The sequence below is a fragment of the Kogia breviceps genome, chromosome 12 (assembly GCF_026419965.1).
Source record: "Kogia breviceps isolate mKogBre1 chromosome 12, mKogBre1 haplotype 1, whole genome shotgun sequence".
In the NCBI taxonomy this organism is placed as follows: Eukaryota; Metazoa; Chordata; class Mammalia; order Artiodactyla; family Physeteridae; genus Kogia; species Kogia breviceps.
In genome coordinates this window covers 85,496,878-85,523,929 of record NC_081321.1, presented here as the reverse complement: position 1 = coordinate 85,523,929, position 27,052 = coordinate 85,496,878, and the positions used below count along the sequence as shown (strand labels likewise).

The 27,052-nt window shown below is 43.2% G+C and overlaps 1 protein-coding gene across 1 annotated transcript in view; it reads right to left on the bottom strand.

Moving 5' to 3' along the window:
- STAB2 (stabilin 2) overlaps positions 1 to 26,826 on the bottom strand; it is a 148,144-nt gene extending 121,318 nt beyond the window's left edge. The window contains exons 1-5 of the mRNA XM_059080137.2: positions 26,748 to 26,826; positions 22,648 to 22,781; positions 20,319 to 20,434; positions 6,621 to 6,706; positions 5,673 to 5,742 (exon numbers count right to left, since the gene is read on the bottom strand). Of these exons, the coding sequence (XP_058936120.1) occupies positions 5,673 to 5,742; positions 6,621 to 6,706; positions 20,319 to 20,434; positions 22,648 to 22,781; positions 26,748 to 26,825 (484 nt within the window). The 5' untranslated portion in view covers position 26,826. The remainder of the gene's footprint in view (positions 1 to 5,672; positions 5,743 to 6,620; positions 6,707 to 20,318; positions 20,435 to 22,647; positions 22,782 to 26,747) is intronic.
- Positions 26,827 to 27,052: the final 226 nt, after the last annotated feature.

Genomic DNA, 27,052 nt, shown 5'->3' with positions numbered 1-27,052 from the left:
TTTTATCCATTTCACTTGATCAGTAATGGTATCAAGGCGATCTTCCTCCAAATATCTCAGGGAGTCCCCATTGCTAACCAAATGAAATCTAAATTCCTCTCTTTGGCAAACAAGGCCCTCTCCAAGCTGACTCCAACCTTTAAACATTTTCATTTTCATCTTCCGCCACTTCACTTCATGCGTCTTAGGACCTAAGTGCACGGGATGACTCACTAGAGTTCATCTTCCTTCAAAACACAGGTTGAACATCTACTACTTACAGGGCGCTGTGCTTGGGATTAATGACCCAAAGTCTCTGCCCACGAAGAGCTCACAGTCTGAAGGCAGAAGACAGCAGCCCATCATAATGGGGTGTGATAGATGCTAAGATGTGACGGGTCAATAGCAATGGGGGCTGGCCAGGAAGAGATGGGGGGTGGAGCTGGTCTAGGAAAGACCACGCCCTGTGGAGGCGGCAGGACATGCATCCTGTACTTTCAGTCCTCCGTGCTCTTGCCCCCACTCTACTCCCTTCTGCATGCAACTGAAATCCAGTTGAAATCCTCCTCACCCTTCTAGGCCAGCTAAAGCCCCTCTCCTCGGTGGTGCCATCTCAGAGGTGCCAAAACAGAATCTGCGCTCCTCTGGGCAGCACTTTCTTTGTACCTCATTCAGTATCACCTCCTGCTGCAACTATTTCTTTTGTCATGCCAGCCAGCCAAGTACCACCAGGAACACAACAGTGGTCGAAGTCGGCAGCAGGGGAGAGGGGTCATGAAGAGGCAGCAGTAGCCACTCGTGTTAACCGGGAGAGATGGCCATTGGGTTGTCCACTGTCACTGTTTATTTCTCTATTCAGACGGGATAAGGCAGTGGCCTAGTTTTTGTCTTGTTGCAGCACAGATAGAGCGAGCCATTGATGGTGACATTCTATGAAACTGCAGGCCAGCGACCAGCCGACAGCGGTCAGGGCTGCGATTTTCTCTCTCAATCTGGTGAGGTATTACATATGGAAAATGGGAGACAACTAGCTCCAGTGCTCATTCAAATTACTGAAGAATTAAATTGGATTTGCAATTGTCATCCTCCCTTGAAAAACTGACTTGCTGTTTGTTGTTTCTATGTTAGCAAAGCACTTTGATGTCCACCCGTGCCTGTAGCTTTAGGAACAGATGAGTTCCAGAGAGAAGTCAGATTCATCGTGGAGATAATAGGGGTGAGGAGGGGGTGTACTACAGGCTCAGTAGAGAAGACGCAAATTAATTCAGTTAAAAAATATTTACCCAGCTCCTACCTAGTGGCGGGCACTGGATTAGGCACTGGGTATACAAATAAGAGTAACTCACAGTATCTAAATTCAAGCTGCTCACAGTATAGTGGGGCAGCTGAACTCTAAGAGATACACTGCTTTCGCATGTCCTAAATGCTGTCATGGAGAGGGTGTGGAGGCGGAAGTGGGGAGTCGAAGGTGACTCAGCCCCTGCTCCCAACTTAGATGCTTACTACAAGGCCGTCCTTGTCGCTGAGCTGCCCTTCTAGGCACGAGCCTCTCCCCAGGTCCTGTCTTTCAGCACAGCCCATATACTGGATTAACCGATCTGGCACGGGAAGCTTTCGGGAGCCTCTGACACACACCGCAGGGCCGCCAGCCACTGCCAAGAAAGTGTCCTTGGGAAGGAGACGTGAGTGGTAGAGGAATTCCCAAGGGTCATTTAAAGAGCCCTGGGTATTTGTTAAACCAGCTTCAAGCAAATCTCTAGAGACATGTGAAACTTGGGGTGTACGACTTTAAAGTAGCCAAAGCCACGGCCACTGGGGTCAGAGGGGGCAGAGCACAGAGCCCCTGTGCCGTGGCCCTGCAGAGTGAGCTGCCCTCTCTCATGTTCCCGTAGCATCCCATGTGTACCGTGCATATAGGCTCATAAGCGTCTCCCACATTTCCAGCTCCCTGGGAGTGGGGACCTAATCTCTCCCCTCTTCGAATGCCCATCACCTGTCACGGGTCTAACGCATGGTGGACGCCTGCCACGGCCGAATGGTGCAGTGGTTTTGTGCCCCGGTTCTGGAGTCAGACGCTTGGGGTCAAACACTGCCTCTGTGCTTGTAATAGCTGCGTGACCTTGAGCAACCTCTCTGCCTCTTCATCCATAAAATGAGGACCCCAGCTTGCAGAGCTTTTCCAAAGAGATTCTGCATATGCCAAACCTGGTGCACTGCCTGGCGCCCGGCAGACACTCAGCAAATGCCAGCTGCTGTTATTAACAAGACATGATTGTGGGATTGATTTGGGTCATGTTAGAGAAAGTGGGCTTTGCCTTCTGCCCTAACCTGGAGCGAGGCGCTGAGCAGGCGAGGGCCTTGGCGGCTGAGATGAACATGCTTGGCTGATGCAGCTTGAAATCATCTCTAAGCAAACCGAGAGTCAGGTAGGAGAACGCTCCGGCAGCAGGTTAAAGTCAGTGTTAAATATAAACCGCAACTCATAGCGCTGTCCTACTTACAGGCAGAAGTGCCACCGCCAACGACCACTGCCTCATGGGTGAAACAACACTGGCACCCAGTGGATGCCTGGCTGAAAAGGTTTCCAGGTTCCCCTACGGGAACCTGCCAATGGGAAATGACCAGCCGTCACTGAGCCATCATTCATTCATTCATAGGTGAATGAATGCTCAGCTTACTGTGGGATTGCTCTTGTCCTCGCTTAATACTTGCTTCTGTTGAGTGCTCATGACTTGCTGCTAGGAGCTTTTCTGCGAGTCAGTCCCACGAGGCAGGTGTCATTATTTCTGTTTTGTAGATGAGGAGGGCTTAGAGAGGTTAAATAGCTTGCCCCAGGTCCCACAGCAGCTGGGCTTGGTTTCAAACTCAGCCCAGCTGACTTGAAGCCCGCTCTCTTGGCCATTATGTTCTAGAGCTGCGCTATCCAATATGGTAGCCACTAGCCATGTGAGGCTATTTAAACTGAGTAACATGGGCTAAAATTTAACCTTCAGCTTCTCAGTTGCACCAGCCACATTGCAGGTACTCCGTGGCCACACGTGCCTTGCGGCTACCCTGTTGGACAGTGCAGGTCAGGACATTTTATCATCTCACAAACTTCTGTTGGAACCCAGAACTGGGAGTCTTATCTCCCGAGTCTCAGTTTAGGTTTCCAGTTTTCTTACTTAAAAACTTGCGTTTCCAAACCCTTTCGCTTGCCCTTTCTCCGTGGCACAAACAAGTGGAAAGGGAAGCCACTTTTAAAATTTAGAAATGTTTGGAATCTCCGTATACATCTGTGCCCGCTGGCAACCAACACCAGTTTCTTGGAGGCAACATGAGCTCATTTTCTTTCTAAATTTTCATCCACAAACAATTACTTGGCTTTCTTGGTAAGTAAGCAGTGTTGGTTGCCATCTTTCTTCCTATTTCAATATTTATTTAAAATATGTGATTTAAATTCTGTTATGGCAGGGAAGGGCCAATTTGAAAGACATGTTCTTTATAAACGATTGATTATACTTAATAGTTTACTGTCCTTTAATATAATGTAATGTTAAAAAAAAACACTCAGAATGCTAACATCTGTTTTAAATCTGCTTTTGCTAACACTCTTATGAAATAATCTTTTATGAAGTGGTGGATGAAGAAAAATCTAAGATTGGGGGACACAGGGAACAGTAGGTATTCATAATAATAATTGCTCTCATTTGTTGTGCAGTGATTATCTCATTAGTTCCTCGTAATAATTCTAAAGGAGGCAATATTATTTCTATTTTTACAGATGAAGATGTACAGAGTATGCTTAGTAAACTTAAGGTTCCCACAATTTGCAGCAGCCCTGGGGCTGAAACCCAGTCTGAGTCTAAAGCTGGAGCTCTAATCACCTCTACACGACACCTCCCAATAACATGTTTCTCGGTCAGGACAAGAGGGCTGGAGCAAGTTATATCATTCATTCACTCACTCATTTGTTTATTCATCCAGCCAAGAGTGTAGTGTGTGTCTACCACGCAGGCAACACTGTGGAAGGTACTGGAGATAAAGAGGTAGAACAGCACCTGCTTTCAAGGATCCTATGGATTAGAATGCGACCATGTCTTTGCTATCGCAGATGAAACTTATTACAGAGTGAGCAAACTTAGGGGGGCTGGGATGTCTGTGTATTTTTCTTGCCCCAAATATTTGAATCAATGCAGTGTCTACCAAATATGATTTTTCTATAAAAGCCAAACTGAGCTGGTGTTGGACAAAGGCCACTTGACTTATTCTTTTTGGGAGACTATGAATCTGGCAGACACGGTCCCTGCTACGCCCACCTTCTCTAGGCCTTCCTTACCAAGTCCACGCATTCAGCTGCCTTCCAGTAGCCTGTGAACACTTCCTAGGAAGCCTGCTCCGCCGGGGTGCTCACTGGGGGTTGGAAGTGCCAGGGAATGAACAACCCCCCTCTAACGACCGCATGTATTAGTTTCCTATTGCTGCTGTAACAAACTGCCACAAACCTAGCATCTTAAAACAACACACCTATATTGTCTTACGGTTCGGGAGGTCAGAAATCCAAAGTAATTGCTCTAAAATCAAGGCGTTGGCCGTTGTGTTCCTTTCTGGAGAGGAGCGTCCTTTTCCCTGCTTTTCCCAGCTTCTAGAGGCTGCCCACATCGCCTGGCTCATGGGACGCTTCCACCTTCAAGACCAGCAAGGGCTGGTGGAGTCCTTCTCACGTCTCGTCACTCTGACACCGCGTCTCCTGCCTCCGCCTTCCTCCTCCACGTTTAAGGACCTTTGCGATTACACTGGGTCCGCTGAGATTATCCAGGATAGTCTCTTTATGGTAAGGTCAGATGATTAGCAACCAAAGTTCCATCTGCTGCCTTAATTCTCCCTTGCCGTGGAAGGCAACATATTCCCAGGTCCATGGGATTAGAATGCGGACATTTTGGGGAGTGGTCACTATTCTGCCTACTACACCATGGCTCCCTCTCCCCTCGGGTAAAGTAAGTCCAAGGTGAGTGTTCTACATGGAACCCAGAGTTCCCCAGGGGATTAAGCTCTGGTCATCCACACTGGTCTCTGTCTTGACAACACACCCTTTATCTCCTCTATGTCACTTCCTTAGTGTTTCCCTGGGTCACCTCTCATATATGCTACTTGTCCTAGAATGCTTGCAGAATGCTTCTGGGTCAACTTCTGGGGAGAACCAGAAATAAGAGAGTGGACAAAACCACGTCCGGGACAGAGCCATAATCTGCAAATTGGGACAGACAGCCTCTGATCACCTCAGGTATTTATTTGTGAACTCCCCAAAGGAGGACAGATTAGATGGGTTGGGACCTGTGGTGGACACAGAGGCCCCTGACGAGAAGGTCAGCGCTGAGACCATGGTCTGGAAAGACCTCATGGAGAAGCTGGGCAGGCAAGGAACTGGTGGAGGTTGGATCCTGGAGCCTGGAGAGAGGGAACCTATGCCCCAGAGTTTGCCAGGAAGCATTCCTGCTGAGTAGCTGCCTGCAAGCACTGAAAACCACAGACACACTGTCTCTCCTTCTCAGATTTGTTGTCAACTCTCTGTTTTGCATGGGTAGACTTGGTTATAGAGCACTGTTCTGTGTTTTTCCCCCAAGGAACTTTATTTCTGGGGTCTTGAGCTGTATAAGCCATGTCTGACTTTCAACCTTCACAACTGCATTCTATGACACAAAAGTGAGACATACTTGCTGAACAGCTGGGTCCAAACGCGCTGTCATCAGTGCAGGTTTCACAGGCTGTTCCGCCAAACCCTTCCTGCAGGACACCCCAGGGAGAGGATGTTAGACCCAAGCGATCTGCGTTGCCCACAAAGCCCTTGGATTTCTAACCGACTGTCTGGTCAGCGTTTGTTTCTCCAGTGTTATCTCCCCTCTGTGCCTGTCCTGAAACTCCTTTCTCTTTCTTGCTCCTTTGCTCTTTTTGTGTTATAAGTTGTACATTCACCCCTGCATCAGTTATTACTAAGAGTCTGGAGCTCTTCAGAAGAAAGCTGCTTCGTTAGTCCAAAGATACAGAGAGCAAGTACTGATGGCTAAATCATAATTCCACCCAAGGGTGAAATGAAAACGCTTTCAGTTTTGCATTTCTGAAGGACAACTGAGCCCCATCCTTTTCAGAAGGCTTTCTTTGTATTTCCACTGTCTAAGGCTTGAAGCTTGCAAGAGGCCCTTTCATGGGACAGCAAAGAAATGCCTCAACTGGCAGACCGAGTGCTCAAGGATGGGTGTTGAGGACAGCTCCTAAGACTAGTCTGTTAATAACGGTGATTTTTAACAGTAACAATGACAAATTTCTGTAATTTCTGTAGCCCTGTGTGGTTTCACAAAGTATCTTCACAGCCACTATCTCATCTCACTTTTTCAACAAATACAATCGCGTAGGTATTATCATTAGACTCATTTTACAGATGAATACACCTAAGGCTTAAACCCATTTTACAGATAGATACACTCAAAGGTCCCCCAGCCTCTAACATGTCATTTTGTTGCACACTGCATCTTTTTTTTTTTTTTTTTTTTTTTAACTAATATCGCTACTTCTGAGAGTCTCCACCCAGTGTGTGTTTACAGAGGGACCCCACAGGTAAGGAGAAAGGAGAGTCAGGGAGGAGGAGAACAAGGTTTTGAACTCACTTGGCAGGAGCAGCTTCCGTTTCCTTCCATGCCGTCAGCACAACTGCCCCGGCCACCGCAGGGCGCCCTCGCTCCTCCTGGGCACTCTGGGGGAACAAAGGGCAGATTCATTTGTTTGTGACGGCACAGAAACACGCCGCGAGGAGGCATCAAGCATCTACTACATGCTGGGTAGTGTGCCAGTTGCCAGGGAGAAGAAATAATTGAAGACCTTGCCTGCTTTATCTAGGGTTACCTAGGGGAGGCAAGTGAATCACAGAGTAGTCAGGTGCTGTACTAGGACGCATCAGACTGGCTACCATTTCTTGAGCATTTGCTGTACACTTTACAATCATCTAATTAAATCATGCCCATTACAGCCCTCAGGGGTTCCTGCTGGTGCTGGTTAGCAGACGAGGAGATTGAAGTTCAGAGAGGTCCCATCACTCGCCCAAAGTCTCACACTTCATAAGTTGCAAAGCCAGGGATTTAGCTCAGCCCTTATCATGACTCTAAATCCAGGCCAATTAATCAGTGTGCTAGACAGGGTATTGAGGGAGCCCAGGGACGGGAGCTACTGATACTGCCTTGGGGAGTCAAGGAGACATCCCTGAGGAGGAGTTATTTAAGCTGGGGTTTTGAAGGCTCAGTAGGAGTTGGCCATGCTTAAAAGGGAAGAGCATTTCAGGAAGAGGGAACAGCATTTCAGGAAGAGGGAACAGCAAGTACAAAGTCTTAGAGTTGTAAAAGGGCATGACCTGTTCTGGGAATGGTATAAAGTTTGGCAGGGTTGGAACTTGGGAGTTGGGGGGAGGGTACGGGAAAATGGTAGTTGATGAGGAATAATAGATTGGCTGGGGCCAATTAATGAAGTACTTTGTGTGGCAAGCAAAGGAATTTAGTTTTCACTCAGAAGCTAATTCCAAACAAGCATCAGTTTGCACGTTTGGGCTGTGCTAGACCTGAATCAGAGCGTTTATAGACATTTATTAGAGGATTTCACAGTCATTCACTAAACATTCAGGGAATACCTACCATGTGCCAAGCATTATATTACACATTGGGGTGGAGGGACATTCAGCTAGAAAGTCAGATATTAAATGTCCAAAATTAAATACAAGATTTACAGTAATGATAAGAGACAGAAGTTTAAGGTAATGCTGTGATGAGGATGAAAAAAATGTTGGTTTTTATTTTTTCTTTCTATACTTGCTGTTGTTCTACACTTTGAGTGCTGAGTTGACATGGATTTAGTGCTGGTTTGGTTGAGTTCTGATTGTTAAAATGAGGGATCCGGACTAGCAAACACCAAGCAGAAATCATGCAATGGTCATGAATTTGTGCTTGTGTGAATGAGGCAGGATCAAATGTTATCACAAATTAAAGTTAGCAAGGCAGATGCTTTCCAAAAAATAGCTGATGATGTGGAGTTCTAGATAATAATAAAGGATTCAAAGCAATACCCTGAAGGTAAGGTCCATGTTTAGCCCCATTTTCTAGATGAGGCAACTGAGGCACAGAGTAGTAGAGTGACTCGGCCCGAGTGAGCCAGCTGGTGAGGATAATGAGAGACTCACTTACCCCTCTTCTACCAGAAGTATCCAATCTTCCTGCCCTCCCTCCCCTCCTACCACCACTGACAAAGACCTTGAGTCCAAAGCTCTCCTGTGCCATGAACTTACTGTCATCCATCTCCTGAGAAATGCAGAATCGGAGTCAACCACAGGGCTAGATCACACAGTTTGAGCCTGTGGTCCTTCTTTCCACAACGGTGGCAGAGCCAGGCTTCCAACCCCGGCAGGTGCTCCAGAGTCGACTACATTGTATATGGCTGTGCTTTGTCCTCAGCCAGCACCGCTCAGACCAGAAGCACAGCACAGGTGCAGACAGGGTTAGGAAGTGAGCAAAGGAGAAGGGGCAGGCCCATTCTCACAAGACAGAGGGCCCTTCTGTTGAGTGACTTTGGCTGATGGAGGACTCCCCATCAGCTTTACCAACTTTTCTTAGAACTACATGTAGTCTAAGACGTTTCCATCCAACCTTTCTTGGTTCTCTCTCTTACAAGGGTTAGCACTCCATCCTTGGCTGATGGCTCTCCCTACTTCTCCTGGCTTCTTTCTCATTTTCCCTTGCAGGCACTCCTTTTAACTAATCTCATGCATCTCTAGCCCTACCTTGGCACGTGCTTTTAGAGGACGTAGGCTCATACACCAGGGCATAGAGAGGCTTTGTGCAAATTGGAAAAAGCCTTCCCTACCCCAGCTGCCCCTGTAGATGTACCCCCACAGACGATAGACTTGGCAAGCAGATGAAACTAAAATCGAGACGTGGCCCTACCTGAGGGTGGACCAGGCCCACACCACAGTGCGTGGCTTGGTGAACCAAGCATGGGCTGGATTTCAGTCCAGACTCACCCTGTTGGCCAATAATAACCTGTTGCAACTCTATGCAAAGTCTGGCACTTCACACCCACCGAATGAGGATCTGGGTGTAAGACCCAGGAATATGCATCTTAACAGGCTTGATAGTAATTCTACTGCACAGTGTTGTTTGAGAACTGCTGGGTATGCTGTAGGAATTAATGTGAATGGTCCCCGACAGGGAGGCTGTGAAGGTGCTTCTTAGGCTGCTGGGAGGTGATGAGCTGATGGGCCTTTGCATGGGGGTGGTTGTGTGGGGCCTGGGCTGGGCCCTTGGTGCTTCAGCAAGGTTCTGCTGCAGATGAGCTTAGCGAGGAGGGAGTGACTGGACACTTAAGTGGAACAAGACTTACTTCAGAGCAAAGTGCAGCACTGGGCAGCTGGTGGAAGGCCAGCGTCCTGCCCTCATGGAGCTTACATTCTAGATTTCAATGAACACTGGGGACATGAGATCAAAAAGATATACTCTGTGACTTCAGGAAGATTACAGTCTAACTCCTTCATTTAGAAATTATTTTTCATCAGGAAATAGCAGGAATGAGGGAGGGGACATCACTACAAATTTTAGAGACATTAAAAGGATAATAAGCAGATATTATGAACAACTTTATGCCAGTAAACTTGATGAAGTAGATGAGGTGAATAAATTTATTGTTCCAAATTACTAAAGATCATTCAAGAGAAAATTGATAACCTGAATATCCTTATATTTATTTAAGAAGTTGAATTTGAAGTTAAAATCCTCCCCACAAAGAAAACTTCATGCCAGATGGCTTCACTGGTGAATACTACCTCACACTTAAGGAAGAAATTATATCAACTGTATAAAAACTAGGAAACTGAAGAAGAGAGAACACTTCCCAGCTCCTTCTATATGGAGAGCATTTTTACTCTGATTCTAAAACCTGACAAATACAAGAAAAGAAAACTACAGACCAATATCCCTAAGGAGCATAGATATAAAATTCTTTAAAAATCTAAAACAAGATTTAAAAATCAAAAAATTCTAAAACAAAATTTTGCCCACTGAATCCAACGATATACAAAACAGATAATACATCATGGTCAGTGCAATAAGGTAAGAAAAAAGACTCAAAATGGATACAGATTGGAAAGGAAGAAATAAAAACTGTCTCGATTCTCAGACAACATGATTTTCTACACAGAAAATTCAAACGAATCTCCAAAATTCATTAAAACTAATACATGAATTTATAAGTTCTCAGGAAACAAGGTCAACATACAAAACTCAACTACATTTCTACAAAGTAACAGGGAACAGCTGGTGACTGGAATAAAAATATATAATTACACATAATACCAAAGCCATGAAGAGCTTAGATGGGACTATTACAACAGTTGTGCAAAACCTGTAAGCTGAAATCTAGCAAACACTGACAAAAAATAAAAGAAGTCCTAAGTGAATGGGGATATACTGCGGTTATAGATTAAAAGAGTCAATATTTTACGTTGTCCCTAAACTGGTCTATAGATTCACTGTAATTCCAGTTAAAATCCTAGCAGAATTTTGTGGGTAGAAATTGATAAACTGATGCTAAATGTTATATCGAAAAGTAAAAGAACTAGAGTAGCCAAGATAATTTTGAAAATGACCAGGTTGGAAGACTTATACTACTTAATTTCAAGACTTACTGTAAAGCTATAGTAATCAAGACAGTGTGGTAAGGTGAAGGGATAGACATATAGATCAATGGAACAGAATAGAGAGTCCAGAAGGAGACCCACGCATTGATGGTCAATTGATTGTCTACAATGGTCCAAAGGCAATTTAATGGAGACAGTATAGCTTTTTCAAGAAATGATGCTGGAATTACTGGATATCTATATGTAAAGAAATGAAGCTTGATTCAGACCATGAGTCATATATAAAGTTAACTTAAAATGGATGGTAGACCTAAACGTAATGCCTAAAACTGTAAAGCTTCTAGAAGAAAGGCTTTGCGACATTAGATTAGGCAAAGATTTCTAGATGTGATACAAAAAGCAACGTCTAGAAAAGAAAAATTGAAATATTTGACCTCACCAAAATTAAGAATGTTTGCTCTTCAAAAGGCACTTTTTAGAGAGTGAAAAGACAAGCCACAGTCTTTGAGAAAATATTTACAAATCACATGTCAAATAAAGGACTTGAATCTCAAATACTTAAACAACTCTCAAAACTCAGTTGTAAGAAAACAACCTGAATGATGTATGAATAGCAAAGAAGCACATGAACCATGCAAATTAAAATGAGCCGCAATAAAATGCTACTATACACCTATCAGAATGGCTGAAATTAGAAAAAAATCTGATTATACCAAGTACTACCAAGGATACCGAACAACTGGAACTTTCATACATTGTTGGTAGGAATGAAAAAATGATGCACACACTTTGGAAAACAGCTTGGCAGTTCTTATAAAGTTGAAGTACATTCACTATACAATCCGAGACTCCCACTTCTAAGTGTTTACTCAAGTGAAATGAAAACTTATGTTCACATTAAAACCTGTACATGAATGTCCATAGCAGCTTTATTCTTGCACCAAATCGGAAACCCAAATGTCTTTCAGCTGGTGAATAGATAAACTGGGTAGAACCACATAATGGTGGACTACGAAACATTGTAAAGGAATGAACTGCTGATACATGTAACAACATGTTCAAATCTCAGATGCATTATGCTATGGGAGAGAAGCCAGATTCACAAAGGTCCGCACTGTAGGATTCTGATCATAGGACACAAAGGCATAATGATAGGCACAGAAAACAGATCAGTATTTGCCAGGGGTTGGGAGTTGGGGGAGGACTTGACCACAAAGGGAATTTGGGGGGATGACCTAACTGTTCTCTATCTTAATTGTGGTGCTTGTTGCACAACTGTTTATGAGTCAAAGCTCATAAAACTGTCCACCGAAAAGGGTGAATTTTACTGTATGTAAATTATGACTTAAGAATAAATGAAAAAAAATCCATTAGCAGATTACGTGCTTCAGTGATCGATTTGGAAAAGGTGGTCAATGTCCCTATAAATAATTAAACTTTACTTCTATGTAGACCTCAGGGGTGTCCATTTCTGTAGTTTATACTCACTGTAAAGGAAAACAAACTAGGACACTAGAATCAAAAACGGCTGTTTTTAAACACGTGGTAAGTTACGCAATTTCCTACCTTCAATCTCTAAATCTTTTCCTTTGAATTCTTTAGTGTGGTGGTAAGAAAATCAATGTTCTGGAAGTGTTTCTTCAGGTCCAAATAACCATTTAGCAAACCACTGGGCCAGATGTTGGTCTTAGAAAGACCAGTATGACTTGTTTTTCCTTTCTGTGCTGTCCTTGTTTGTTATGATGATTGTTGTTGCTATTATTAGCGATCTAGACCCTGGGGGGAATGCCAAGAACATTACACGTATTATCTCAGTATACTTAATCTCCACAACTGTGAACTATTAATCTTCACCCTGTGAAGCGGTTATTTTCACCATTTTATGTATGAGGACACTACGGCATAGATAGGTCACAGGGCCACTGGGCCCAGAGATAACGATTTCCATTCAGCCCTTGTCTGACTTTAAAGGATTGTAACTGTGCTTCTCTGGATAGATGATTTTTCTATATAATTATAAATATATATAATTATATTTAAATTATATATTTGTATATATATAATTATTTTAAATGGCTTAAGTGTTTTACAAGCCATTCATTTAATTAATTCAACATTCATTAAGTGCCTAGAATCATCTTCAAAGCTGGCAACGTTTTCTCTGTTCATTCACAAGAAAGTGAAGGTTTCGCTGGGACAGAAAAGGGGCCTGCCTGCCTCTCGCTGTGGGTGGGCAGGGGCTGAGGAGGCAGCCTCTGGGCTCCAGGCTTATTTCTCAAGAGGTGCCCCAATGGCTCCTTCTCTGAAATGAGCAGGCTGCTCCGTTCAGGGCCCATCGGATGTCTGCCGGTTGTGAATTTGCTGTCTCTTGGGGTCTTCCTGAGCCTTAACATCACATATGCTGCAGGGGACGTGAGGCTTTCTCTGCAGCGTGTGTTCCTCATTCTGGCCAGGCCTCTCTGCCAGTGGCTTGTGAGTCAGCAGGCAAAAGGGCAAAGTGAATGCTTACTGTTATGGACTGAATATCTATGCCCCCCAAATCCGTATGTTAATGCCCTGACGTCCAGTATGATGACATTTGGAGGTGAGGCCTTCGGGACGTCATTAGGTTTTAAACGAGATCGTGAGGGTGGGGACCCCGTGATGGGACTAGAGCTCTTAACGAGAGAAAGAGGGACCAGTGCGCCCTCTCTGCCACTGGAGGACATAGAGAGAAGGCAACTGTCTACAAGCCAGGAAGAGGGCCTGCAACAGGAACTGGACCTGCTGGCACCTTGACTTTGGACTTCCTAGTCCTCAGAACTATGAGAAATACATGTCTGTTGTTATGGTATTCTTTTTTTTTTTTTTTTTTTTTTCCCGGTACGCGGGCCTCTCACTGTTGTGGCCCCTCCCGTTGCGGAGCGCAGGCTCCGGACGCGCAGGCTCGGCGGCCATGGCTCACGGGCCCGGCCGCTCCGTGACATGTGGGATCCTCCCGGACCGGGCCACGAACCCGTGTCCCCTGCATCGGCAGGCGGACTCTCAACCCCTGCGCCACCAGGGAAGCCCTGTTACGGGATTCTGTTATAGCAGCTCGAGCGGACTAAGCCCCTACTGTCCCCATGTTCCTAAAGGGTAGGCCTTTGCTTTGACCTGAGGCATCAGGGTGACCCATGGGGTCCACGGAAAGGCCGACAACGGTGCCAAAAAACCCCCAAGGGATCATAAGCTACATGAAAAATGAGATGCACAGAAATGTCCTTACCAAATGGAGCAGGGAGACAGCTATCAGCTCAATAGTAGATGGAGAGGATTTGTTGAGCATTTACTGTTTCTACGTAGTTTGCATGCATGGTCTCATTCTGACAGCAACCGTATAGGAAGCTATCATTCTCGTCCTCCTCCCCAGGTTATAGACAAGAAAACTGAGGCTCACAGAGGTGAGGAACTTTCCCAAGACCACAGGGTTGGTAACTGTTGGAACTACCATTGCGATCAGGCCTGACTCAAGATTTTGAGTCCTTAACACTAAGCCAGACTATACAAGATCAGTACCTTACAATATAAAACCAATCCAAGACACACCTCCTGAAGTAGAGAGGCCAGCCAGTGATCTGAGAACCACAAAAGACAGAAAAGGTAAGCAGCCTATTCTGAACGCCTGCCATCTGCCAGGCGCATCCTAGGTTCTTTACATGTACTAGCTCACTCAATCCTCAGCACCACCTTTGGAGGTAGTCGTATCAGCATCACCGTCTCCATTTTACACATGAGAAAACTGAGACTGAAGGACTGGTTTACCAGATAAAATATAGGATGCCAGTTAAATTTCAATGGCAGATAAACAATGAATAAAAAATGTTTAGAATAAGCATGTCCCAGATACTGTATGCATATTTGTTGCCTATCTGCAATCGATTTCACTGGGTATCCTTCATCGTTATTTGCTACATCTGGCAACTGGGCAGGGAGGGGAAGTAACTTGCAAGGTCCCAGAAGGAGAATGTGGTAAAGCTGAGAATGGAAGCCAGGCAATCTAACTTCAGGGTCTACAATCTTGCTGGAAAACCACACTGGCCCTCAGGGCTAGCTTGGAACTAGGGGGAACTCGGGTGTCATGGAATCAACTCCAGGCGGCGACAGGAACCCAGCTAACGGAAGCAAGGTTGCCAGGAGCAGGCTCGTGGGGTGCAGGCTGCCTTCTCAGCAGTTCACTTGGTCACACAACCAGGTATTTGGGTAAGGAGACAGGGACAGGTTGGAGCTGGGGCTCTGCAGTGAGACGGCCCCTATTTCCTACCCCGCTGTGTACTTATTAGCTGGCTCTCGGTGGGCGAGCTGCAAAAGCCCTCAAAGTCCCAGAGTCCTCACCTGGACTCTCAGGTGTGACTGTTTCTCCTCATCTGCTTCTGTGTCCCTCTCCCTCATCAGCCTGTGAGCTCCTTGGGGTTAGGGACTGGGCTTGTCACATAGGTGATTATGTGCAGCAAGCAGTAGGGGTTCAAGAAATGCTCGATTTGTATGAGTTGGCCAACGCTGGAAGGAACTTTGGAAAAAAGATAGCAGGAGTGTGGAGAGTACGGACAGTCCTTCATTTGTTGTCCTAAATTGAATGTTTTAACAATTTATGAAAACAACTTGTTCGGTTTTAAAATAAAAATTTTAAAGTAAAAGTGACATTTCTTTCCTGCTTCTCAAATCATTTCCTATCACCTCAGGTCCCCGTTAGGCAAAGAAGACGGTAAAAACGGACATTCTCAGCAGCCACACTTGAAAGAGCTATTCCAGAATTTGTTCTAAGGGCACGTTTCTAAGGTCTGGTGGAGGGCTCAAGCGGCTGATAAGGGTGTTTTCAATAATTATCACATTTCCCTTCGGTCATTGCTACTCTGGGGGTCTCTTGCATCGTGACTTTGCTCACACACCAGGCTTACCCCTGACAAGCTGTCAGCAAATCATCAGCTGTTCTGTTCCTTTAAAGGCAGATAATGAACTTCCTGGCCAGGAAGAGGCCAGGGACCTCCCTGTAACTTTATCTCCCAGGAACTCCAGAAGCAGCTACTAGTGTCACCACCTTTGTTTCAAAGCCTGGTGCACAGTGCTAGGCAGAGACTATGTCCTGGTTTTTAAAAATGGTAAATATTCCATTGATAGCCCTGGGTGGAATTGTCTGCCTGGGAAACTGTTGTGAAAATAGGTTCCTCACGTGAACTCAGCATTATTTGTCACTCAGAGCCAAAAAGGACATTCCTCACAGAGTGGTTTCAAATCCATGTAGTCCATTTTTTGCAACCCAGGCAGTGAATGGCAGGGAACATACAAGAGGAAAGAAAAAGAGGTCTGAAAATGCAAATAACATGATGCAAAAAAATAAATGTGCATAATTCGATGACACTGACCTCACAAAGCGTCAAGACCATTTCCCTCTGAAATAATCAGATCGCTTTGGCCACAATCAAGTTTCTGTGTAACCCTCTGCCCACATTCTTTTTCCATTACTCTGAGTTTTTGCACAGATCTGTTACTGTTCACCGTGGGATGATAAAGAACTGGGATGTTCAAATTTTAAAAAAGTATTTCCTCTGAAACAGAATATTGGTTGTTCAAATGTGATTTAAGTTTCAAGGTTAAAAATATGTTTCTGTGCTAATAAAACACATACGAGGCTCCCACATGCAGATTTGACAAAGCTGTACAAGTTTTAACGAGGGAAAAGCAAGTTAAACCTGAGTAGAAACACCTTCCTTACATCAGGATGACATTTTTTCCTCAGGTGAGAATTCATGCCTTATCCCTAATTTTAGAAGATAAGTAATTTTTTTCATTGTGCTTTTCTTTGTTTTCTAAGTTTTCAGAATTGATCGTTGAGTTTTCTGGTTTTGAATAAGGTACGATTAAAATAATTTAAAAAGTAACCCAGAGGTGTTAAGTGTGAATGTCTTTGTCATTGCATCAGAAAGGAAGTGGATTCTGCCCTTGCCTTGGAAAGAAGGCTATTCCAGAGCTTGTGCTTCCTCAAAAAGATAGATGAACATACGTCAGCAGCTCCAAAATGGGCTTATCCTTGCAGAAATGTAAAGCGATAGCCAAGATCTCACTTGTCATCACCACAAAATGGGAGAAGTGAAATACATGGCAGAGTAGAGCATTTATCTCTTTCCTGAGCCAAAGGAAGGAAGCCTTTTGAGACATTCAGTATGTTTGGGAGATGAAGATAAAGGGAAGTGCCCTTTGGCCCCAATGAGAGGACAGCCTTGGTTTTCACGTTTTGCTTCTCTGGCCTCGAGACCTATCACATGGAAAGAAAGGCCTGAACGTTCAAGGAATCCTGCAGACTCCTTTGACTCTTAGGGGTGAGTAGTGCACAAGTTTTGCATAGCCCAGTGTGATGCATGAAACCCACCGAAGATCCTGAATCCTGATGGCCGCGCCTATGTTTTAGAGTAACCCACTGTTTAAGAAGGGCTCAGGGAAAGGGAGTCACTTTATTCCCCTTTCCTGATCAGAGGTCTGTTTTGATTGTGATTCGCTCATTCATTTATTCATAAAATGTCTACAGAGTGCCTTCTTTATGTTATAGACTCCGCTAAGTACTTTCCTCTACATCGAGGATTTAAAATCCCTCCTAGACTTTTGTAGAGTAGGACTTTTTACCCGCATTTGACAGCTAAGGAGACTTGGAGAAGCAGCCAGTCATTCTGTCATTCACTGCGCTGGATGTGCTCACTTTCATGACTGTGTCTTAGACAAAGCCTTGTCTTGTCTACGGTGTGTCTAATTAACTTCAGATCACATTAGTTTCCATGGGTTCGGAAAGAGAAAAGCAAATAAAAAATTCAGTTTTATCCTGATGACTATATGAACTGGATGTGACCCTGACCCTATCTGATGCTAAAAAAGTTCGTGAACTCTGGGTTAATTGCTTGATTCTGATGTGACAAATGCTTTGAAACACGAAGTGCCAATGTGCTGGCGTGAAACAGAGCAGAGTGGTTAACACAGAAGGGCCAGGGTATCCTCAACCCCAAACCTTGACCTTTCCAGGGTAAGGAGCATAATCCAGACATTGACTGGGAAGGCTGAAGGGACCTACCAATTGAAAGAGAAATTGGAATGCTCAACATCGCTAATCATCAGGGAAATGCAAATCAAAACCACCAGGAGATGTCACCTCACACCTGCCAGAACGGCTATCACCAAAAAAAAACATAGATAACAAATGTTGGGGAGGATGTGGTGAAAAGGAAACCTTCGTGCACTGTTGGTGGGAATGTAAATTTGTGTAGCCACTGTGGAAAACTGTATGGAGGTTCCTCAAAAAAAGTAAAAACAGTACTACCATATGATCCAGCAATTCCACTCCTGGGTATGTGTCTGGGAAAAACAAAAACACTAATTCGAAAGAGACATGCACCCCAATATTCATAGCAGCATCATTTACAATTACCAAGATATGAAAGCAGTCTAAGTATCCATCAACAGATGACTGCATAAAGAAGATGTGGTATGTATATATATATATATATATATATACACACACACACACACACACAATGGAATATGACTCAGCCATAAAAAAAGAATGAAATTTTTCCATTTGCAACAACATGGGTGAAGTTGGAGGGTATTATGCTCAGCAAAATAAGTCAGACAGAGAAAAACAAATACTGCAAGACATCACTTATATGTGGAGTCTAAAAAATACAACAAACTGGTGAATATAAGCAACTTCACAGATATAGAGAATAAACTAGTGGTTACCAGTGGGGGAGAAGAAAGGGGGGAGGGGCAATACTGAGGTAGGAGACTAAGAGGTACAAACTATTAGGTATAAAATAAGTTACAATGATATATTGTACAACACAGGAAACATAGCCAGTATTTTATAACTATAAGTGGAGTGTAACCTTTAAAAATTGTGAATCACTATATTGTACACCTGTAACATATAATATTGTACAGCAGCTATACCTCAATTTTAAAAAATGGGGGGCTTCCTGAGTGGTGCAGTAGTTAAGAAACTGCCTGCCAGTGCAGGGGACACAGGTTTGAGCCCTGGTCCAGGAAGATCCCACATGCTGCGGAGCAACTAAGCCTATGTGCCACAACTACTGAGCCTGTGTTCTAGAGCCCACGAGTCACAACTACTGAGCCCAAGCACCATATCTACTGAAGCCCACGCACTCTAGAGCCCGTGTTCCGCAACAAGAGAAGCCACCGCAATGAGAAGCCCGCACACCGCAACGAAGAGTAGCCCCCGCTCGCCGCAACTAGAGAAAGCCCATGCACAGCAATGAAGACCCAACACAGCCAAAAATAATAAAATAAATTTATATAAAAAATAATAAAAAAATTTAAAAATGGGAAAAAATAAAATAAAAAATACAGAAAAAAAGAGAAATTAGAAACACACTGGGAACTGTACCTCTCTCTCTCTCTCTCTCTTTTTTTTTTTTTTTTTTTTTTTAAGACAAGTTCTGCTCCAGGCAGTGGGAAAGAGTAGAAAGAGAGCAGGCTTTGGTGCCAGGAAGCCCTGAACTTGAACTTGCTTCACTTATCAGCCCGAAGGAGACAGGCAAGAGATCATCTTTAAATCAGATTCCTCATAGGAAAAATGGGGATAAAAAAGTCTAACTTAAAGATTTGCTTTAAGAATTAAATCATTATATAGGCCAACTACTTCTCTATTACCTAATGGCAGCAATATGGAGTAAATGGATGCTATTATTCATTTAATCATTAGTTAAAAAAACAGGAGGAAACATTATGCATATAATGTGGGCTCAACTATTTAGAAGCCATATGGAAAAAAAAAAGACCAAGGAAATAAGCCAAACTACTTATAGTTTTCTATGTGTGGCAAAATACAGGTCACTATTTTTTCTTTCTTTATACCTTTCTAAACTTTACAAGCTGTGTACAATTTGCTTATGTTATTTTAACAAGAAAAACAAAGCAAAAGAGAAGTAATCTCTCCCTTTAAGTATTTAGATCCTTAAGGAGATGTTTTCATTACATCTTAGAAGATGGAAAACAAATGGTAAATTCATGATTAAAACGCCTGATTTTTACTATGACTCCTGCCCCGAAAGGGATCTCACGTAATTTGCATGTCATATCAGGGACTTAAGTCACTACCCGAGTGTTAACATCTTTAATCAGGATAGAAGTTCCATTTCAGCTGACAAATGCTATGCTTGACCAGAGGAGTCTAACTATACCATTGACTCAGGTTTGGCTAGCGGTTTTTCTTACAATGGAACCTGACCATCACAGAGTTTGATATTGCATCCTAAGACAAAGTTTTAGAAGAGTTAATGACTATCTTAGTTGCTAAACAATAACTCCAGTCTGTGAGGTATTGTAATCAAATATCTTCTTAAAGAAAATTGTATTGAGGTTATAATAGCCCAGCAGTCTTACTTCCTCTCTATGGTCAATAATCTTTTTTTTAGAAATGGATATCCTTTCAATTGTCCCCTTTTCTGACTTGTAAAGGAATTGTTTTAAAGAGAGATCTCTAAATGCAGGAAAGCAGATATCGATATAAAAGCTGACAGGGCTAGAAAGATTTTCTACATATAGACGGAAATGGAAATTTCTAGAAAAAGATGCTAACATTCTCTTTTATCAGGCTTCCTTCCTCTTGATTTTCTGTAAAATGAGACATTGAGAACCAAATACCATCAAAGGAAAGTGTTGTGCCACTTACCCATGCAGTCTGGGCCCCAGTGACCTGGACAGCACTGAGGCTGCAGATAGTTCTTCCTACAGATATGGCGGCATCCAGGGAGAGACAGCGAGTATGTTCTGACCTCAAAGGTGTACCTTGGAGGGTAAAGAGAGGACATTAACCCACGATTAGGGCAACGCAGTGAACTCTGGGCAGCAAGATTTCCATAGATTTTTATTTAGGTCTTTATACTTGCCTATATTTTAAAATATGTAAATTGAGCACATTTTGCTTCCTAGGTAAAATAAAGCATAATCATGATTCATCTTTAATTGTAAGAAACATGAAAAAATCAGGGAAGGATGAAAATAAGGGTGAAATATCTAAAATGTTAGAAGTGAAGTTAGGAGATGAAAGAAATGATGCTAAGTTCTAGGTGGGCTTCAGACTTGTCACTGAGTGTCCTAGCAGCCAATGCAAGAAGGGAAAGATCAAGAGTTTTGTGAGGCACAGTACCTGGAGATTTAAAATAAATTGATCATTCAGGATTTGCACATACCATTTGCATGTACCATAGATAGAAAATTTCTGTGAGAGGTGTTGTAATGTAGCGAGCAATATTTGCCACGGTTTTCTTGATATAATCGTGAGTTCCTTAGAACAGTTTTTGTACCAGTTGAGGAACAGTTCTGGAATAGCTAGTCTGCAGAGGTTAAATACTTGTCTATTTACAGGGATCTCTGTATGGATGACTTATTCTAGGACTTGACTTCAGTGTATCTAGAGCCATGAATATCATTTCTCACTATTGGGCTGTTAAGAACAGTGTGAAACCAGTCCCTGGAATGTAGCTGATTCACGAAAGAGTTACTGGCTTTGTGGGCAGTTGAGTTGGAGATAGAGTTGATGATTTCTTTGAAAGGTTGATCATATTGGCAGGGACATCTCTTCACAAAGAAGGGGACAGGGGGAGCCCAAAAGAGAACCAAAATGTCCCCTCAAGAACCAGTCTTGGCATAGAGAACAAACTTATGGTTACCAAAGGGGAAAGTGGGAGGGGGGAGGATAAATTAGGAGTTCGGGATTAACAGATACCCACTACTATATATAAAATAGATAAATAATAAGGACCTACTGTATAGCACAGGGAACTATATTCAGTATCTTATAATAAACTATACAAGAAAAGAATATGAAAAAGAATATATATGTATATTTATAATTGAATCACTTTGCTGTACACCTGAAACTAACACAACATTGGAATTCAACTACAATTTTTAAAAATTTATATAAAAAAACCAGTCTTGGGTTTGCTTCAGCATAGCTGAATGACAGATCAAAGTTCTCAATTCTAAAACAGACAGCCTGAATGCAATAATCTTATCTGCTGTGTGTGTGGGAAGTGGGGGGAAGGTGGGGTGGGATACACAACCAAGTACACACTTCGGCCATGAAAAAAAAAATCAGTATAAAAAGTTCTCAGTAAAGTCCCCATATAATTTTAACCTTGAACCCCAAAGCTTTCTGATGTACTTTCTCATGGAATCTGGTCACAAATGTGTGCCCACTTTGGTAACTAAGTGGTTAACTGCTGTATATGCTTGCTAATTCCAGGCCAGGTAATGTTGGAAACTTCTATTAAAAATGATGACTTGGGGTTTTAGGATATAGTACGGTTGCATTAAGCAAACGTGAATTTAAAACAGTGTGATATAACAGTGTTAATGGTTTCATTTTATACAAAATTCTTCTAATTCTTCACCCCTGAATTAAAAACAAACTCATTGAGTACTGTCTAATTTTTCAATTAGTAGACTGAGTAAATTAAAATTTGTGTGTGCATTTGAGCTGCATGGCTGCATCCATGAGCTGGTGGGCAGAACTGCTTATCATCCTTTGCAAGGATTAACCTTGAATTATGAGAGTTTTGAATCATAAGAGGGCTTCAAGAATGCTACACTCATATACAATGCAAGAAAGCTGTAATTCCTTTGTCTCCCTTCTTTGGGTTCTAAATACTATCAGGGTGCATAGCTAGTTTGTAAGATGACTATCAGACCCAAGGCTTTTAACATGTTCTGACTAGAACCTTTTCCAAAGGAAACAAACGCCAGATTTTCAAAATACAGAAGGGCAAGATGAAGGCAGAATATTTTTGTGCAATTTTGTAATTGCGTGACTTGTAATATATTTTTTAGACTCAAGGCCATAGTTGTAAGTTACTGAAGTTTGGGTTCACTGCAACCTTAGAGTAAGAGAAAACCATGGAAATGCTTTGTAGTTTTTGAGTTGGGAAGTTTCAATTTGGATTCACAATCCTTTGAGTTCCAAGACTCCAGCACACGTATTTTCTCATAATGAGTACCTGCAATCGCGGACCCCCACGGTGCCATTGGTAACCTTGGTGTAACCATCTGGGCATTTCATTCCAAAGTTGAGTGAGCAGGATTGGCACTCAGTCCTAATTGTAAGGAGAGACTTCTTATCACATCTTTTTGCCTGTGAAAACATTAAAAAAAAAAAATAATCAAGTCCCATTAGCAGAGCCTGGGTTGGCCAATCTTCTCCATTAGCCTCATGTAAATGAAACGACAGGGATGGCCACGAGGTTGATTGGTAATGACTGGCGGGTCTTTCCATCTTATCTGCAAGGAGTGTTGGAATCAACAAGCAATGTCTACCATGGCTGTGGGCGAGGGAAGGTGCCGCTCATACCACCCATTGGCCATAACTGACCTCAAGTCTGGAGTCTAACAAAGTAGAGCAATGTCACTATTTACACATATCCAAATGGGAAACCGGAAGTATACTGCAGGGTACACTTTTCAAACGGGAAATTGTAAGCAGGTTATTCGAGATCAAGAATATTCTTTCAGCATTGATTCCATAGGAATGGTCTAGTTTGGGTGCTAAATGCTGTGAAGCATACAGTTCCTGTTCCGAAGATGTTTGCAGTCTTTTGATTATAATCCAGCTAGAACGTGGGCTCTGTAAGAGCAGAGATGTTTTCCTGTCTTGTTCTCTGCTGTACCTTAAGCACCTAGAGCAGTGTCTAGCACATAGTAGTGCTTAGTAAATATTTGACTTTTTAAAAATAGATCTTTACTGGAGTTAATTGCTTCACAATACTGTGTTAGTTTCTGTTGTACAACAAAGCGAGTCAGCCATATGCATACGTATATCCCCATGTCCCCTCCCTCTTGCATCTCCCTCCCACCCTCCCTATCCCACCCCTCTAGGTGGTCACAAAGCACCGAGCTGATCTCCCTGTGCTATGCGGCTGCTTCCCACTAGCTAACAGTTTTACAGTCGGTAGTGTATATATGTTGATGCTATCCTCACTTCGCCCCAGTTTCCCCCTCCCACCCTGTGTCCTCAAGTCCATTCTCTACGTCTACATCTTTATTCCTGTCCTGCCGCTAGGTTCATCAGTGCCATTTTTTTGATCCCATATATATGCATTAGCACGTGGTATTTGTTTTTCTCTTTCTGACTTACTTCACTCTGTATGACAGACTCTAGGTCCACCCACCTCATTACAAATAGCTCAATTTAGTTCCTTTTTATGGCTGAGTAATATTCCACTGTGTATATGTGCCACATCTTCTTTGTCCATTCACCTGTCGATGGACATCTGAATGAATGACTTGTGGGAAATCACAGACACACTAGAAATAATCACTTGGCAACATCAGGTGGCAGAGAATTCACTGCTGAAATGAATGGCACAGATACACTTTGGCCTTGTCTTCAGGGCCCCTTGTCTGCAATCCTGGTGCTGATACTGCATGGATATCCTCCTCTTTCTCAAGTCTCCTTCATCTCCCCATCACACTCGAGAAGCAGCAGCTTTGTACAATGAAGAGACACTGCACTTGAGGCTCAGAAGACCTAAGTTTAGAATCAACCTTTGTATCCTGCTAAGCATACAGTCTTGAATGAATTCCTTATTTTTTGCCATCATCTGTAAAGGGGGGATATTAATAAGCACCCTGCAGGTTATTGAGACCTGAGTGATATAACACGTGCAAACCACCTAGTCCAGTATCTAGAATATCATGGGCCATAAAGGCTTCTTCCTGTGACATTTCTGTTCTCACCTGCGTCTGGCTTGTTGCCTCTCCTCATCGGAGTGTTCTTTCCCCTGGCCTTGGCCATCCACACCTCAACACCCTGTGTAACACCACGTCCACAAAAACACACTCATTTCTCTGCCTTTTCTCGACTTCTCCCTATGGCTGGACAGTGGAGAACGTTCTGTTGACTTTCTCTCCACTTCAAAACCCCTTGCTGAGAGGACCACTTCTCCTATTTCTTCGTCATCCCACAGCTTATCCTTTGGGCCCAGCATTAGGTTACGGGTGGTGGGAAAATAACTGCTTCTAAGTTCATTGAAGTATGTAAAGGCTGCGTAAGAAGAATGCTTACATTTACAGGGCAATATATGGTTATGCACACTTCCAAAGGCATCAACTTATTTGATCTTGATCACCCTAAAGACAAGTAGGGGAGGTATCATCATCCTCATTTTAGTGGGGAGAAAACTGAGGTGGGGGTAGGTCCAGTGACTTGCCCAAGGTCACACCGTCAGTTAGTGGCCTTATGATTCCTTGATCAGTTATTGCTTCCCCCATACTGTAGAGTGGTATGTAGAAAACAAAATCTGTTTTTACTGGCAGCTTTCATTTGGTGATCATTATGAACCACAACAGCACTAGAATGTTCTCTGTGAAATAATAAAAGCCACTCTTAGATACTGTTTGAATTAATTCCCTTTAACGGTTAGGGCATATCTACACTTCTTTTAAGCAGGATTTTCTTTACATTAGGGTTTCCCATTTGGATAAGTTTATGGGGTGACAGTACTTTTTCTTTTCTTAGTAAGCCAGAATACTCTCTCTTCAAGGAACCCCTTGATCTTCAAATTGTCCTTTTCAAATGGAAAGGCTCATTCTCTCTCCCATGCAGTCCCGTCTAAAAAGGTAAACTCAGTTTTAAAATCAGCCAAGGCCTGACTTGGGTAGCAAAGAAAGCACTCAACAGTGTGATGATGGCGGTGATGTGGGTGACAATTCCTGCTGCCTGTGGATCAACGATGGGGAGAAACTGAAGCTTACAGGGACTAAGTAACACGCCCAGGGGTCAACAGCCAGTAAGCCACGGAGCAGTGACTGGTCCTCAGATAGCTGTTAAACAAAGAAAAGCCCCAGTTCAAACTTGCCCCTATCTAACCTCACACCTGGAGCACTTAACCCTTATGCCATCTTCCAATGTGCCAGTGAAAAACCTTATCCGAGTAGAGCCAACTGGAGTAAAATTGGTGTTGATAAAAATGTGTCTGGCACAGAACAGATTCGCAGACACAGGGAACAGAATTGTGGTTGCCAAGGGGGTGGGGGGATAGGGGAGGGATGGATTGGGAGTTTGGGATTGGCAGATGCAAACTGTTCTATACAGAACGGATAAATCACAAGGTCCTATTGTATGGCACAGAGACCCATACTCAGTATCCTGTGATAAACCATAATGGAAAGGAATATGAAAACAGAGTGTATACATATGTAAAAATAATTGCCTGGCACAGATGCCAGAATCATGTTTGTGTTTTATTATTAATAATTTATTATTATTAATAAATATTAATAAATAATAATAAATAATAATTATTAATAATTTATTATTAATAGAGAAACCCTATCCCGTGAAATGCGTTTTAAATAAATCACTCAGATTGCTTCTCACATACCTCCCCCTTTATTTATTTTTACTTTTGGCTGTGCAGTGTGCAGAATCTTAGTTCCCCACCCAGGGGCTGAACCCATGCCCCCTGCTGTGGAAGCATGGAGTCCTAACCACTGGACTGCCAGGGAAGTCCCTCACATACCCTCCTTTAGCCTGGACTTGCTGCAGAACTGGTATTGAACCTGCTATATGACGACAGCTCACGGGAGCCTGCTGGACAGGCAGGAGTGCTGGTGTCCATCACAAGGATTATCCATTCGACTGCCCTGGGTGCTTCTACTCAACTCGTGGTAGGTAGATGGATGGATTCCTGGCACACTTGGTGACACTGTGTTTCTCAATCGGTTATCATCCAGCCTGGAGCTCCCCAGAGCTCCTCTCTACTCAGCTCTCTACAGCCATTGTTATTTCCTACACTCAGAATGATGCAATGGGAGGTATTCATGAAAGCAAACCGACAAAAAGGATAGCGAAATCCACAATGGATAGAGGGACGTTAGCACTTAAATCAGAGATCCCAACAATGGCGTTTTAACACGGGAATAGAACTGGGTTAGCACCCCTTCAGACACATCCCCGTTAACATCCTATTCTCCACAGGCTTTTCTATTTTGTGAAGTCCAGATAGTACCATTTACCTATGACAACGTAGGAAAGCAACAAAGTTTACGTACACAATCGTGAACGTAAACACATTTTTAAAAAATGCAAGTTTCATCTTACCTGCTCTGCAGTTTCAGGCAGGGAACAGAGAGTTTGTGCCGCCAATCCAAGAAAAAGAAGTATTAAAATTTGTAGCATGGTGAGGAAATATTTCCTTCTTCTCCACGTCAGGCACCTGTCAGGACTATTTAGCTACATTAACTTAGTCTGACGAACGCCCAGTGAATTCTTTCTCATTTCAGTGTTTGCTTTTAAATCTTTTCCTCTCCTTTTCCTGGATTGAAACAGATGATCTGTGAGAACTGCCTCTAGACAGGAAAAATGGCCAATCTAGGGGTCGTGGTGAAATCGGCCGCTCTCAACTG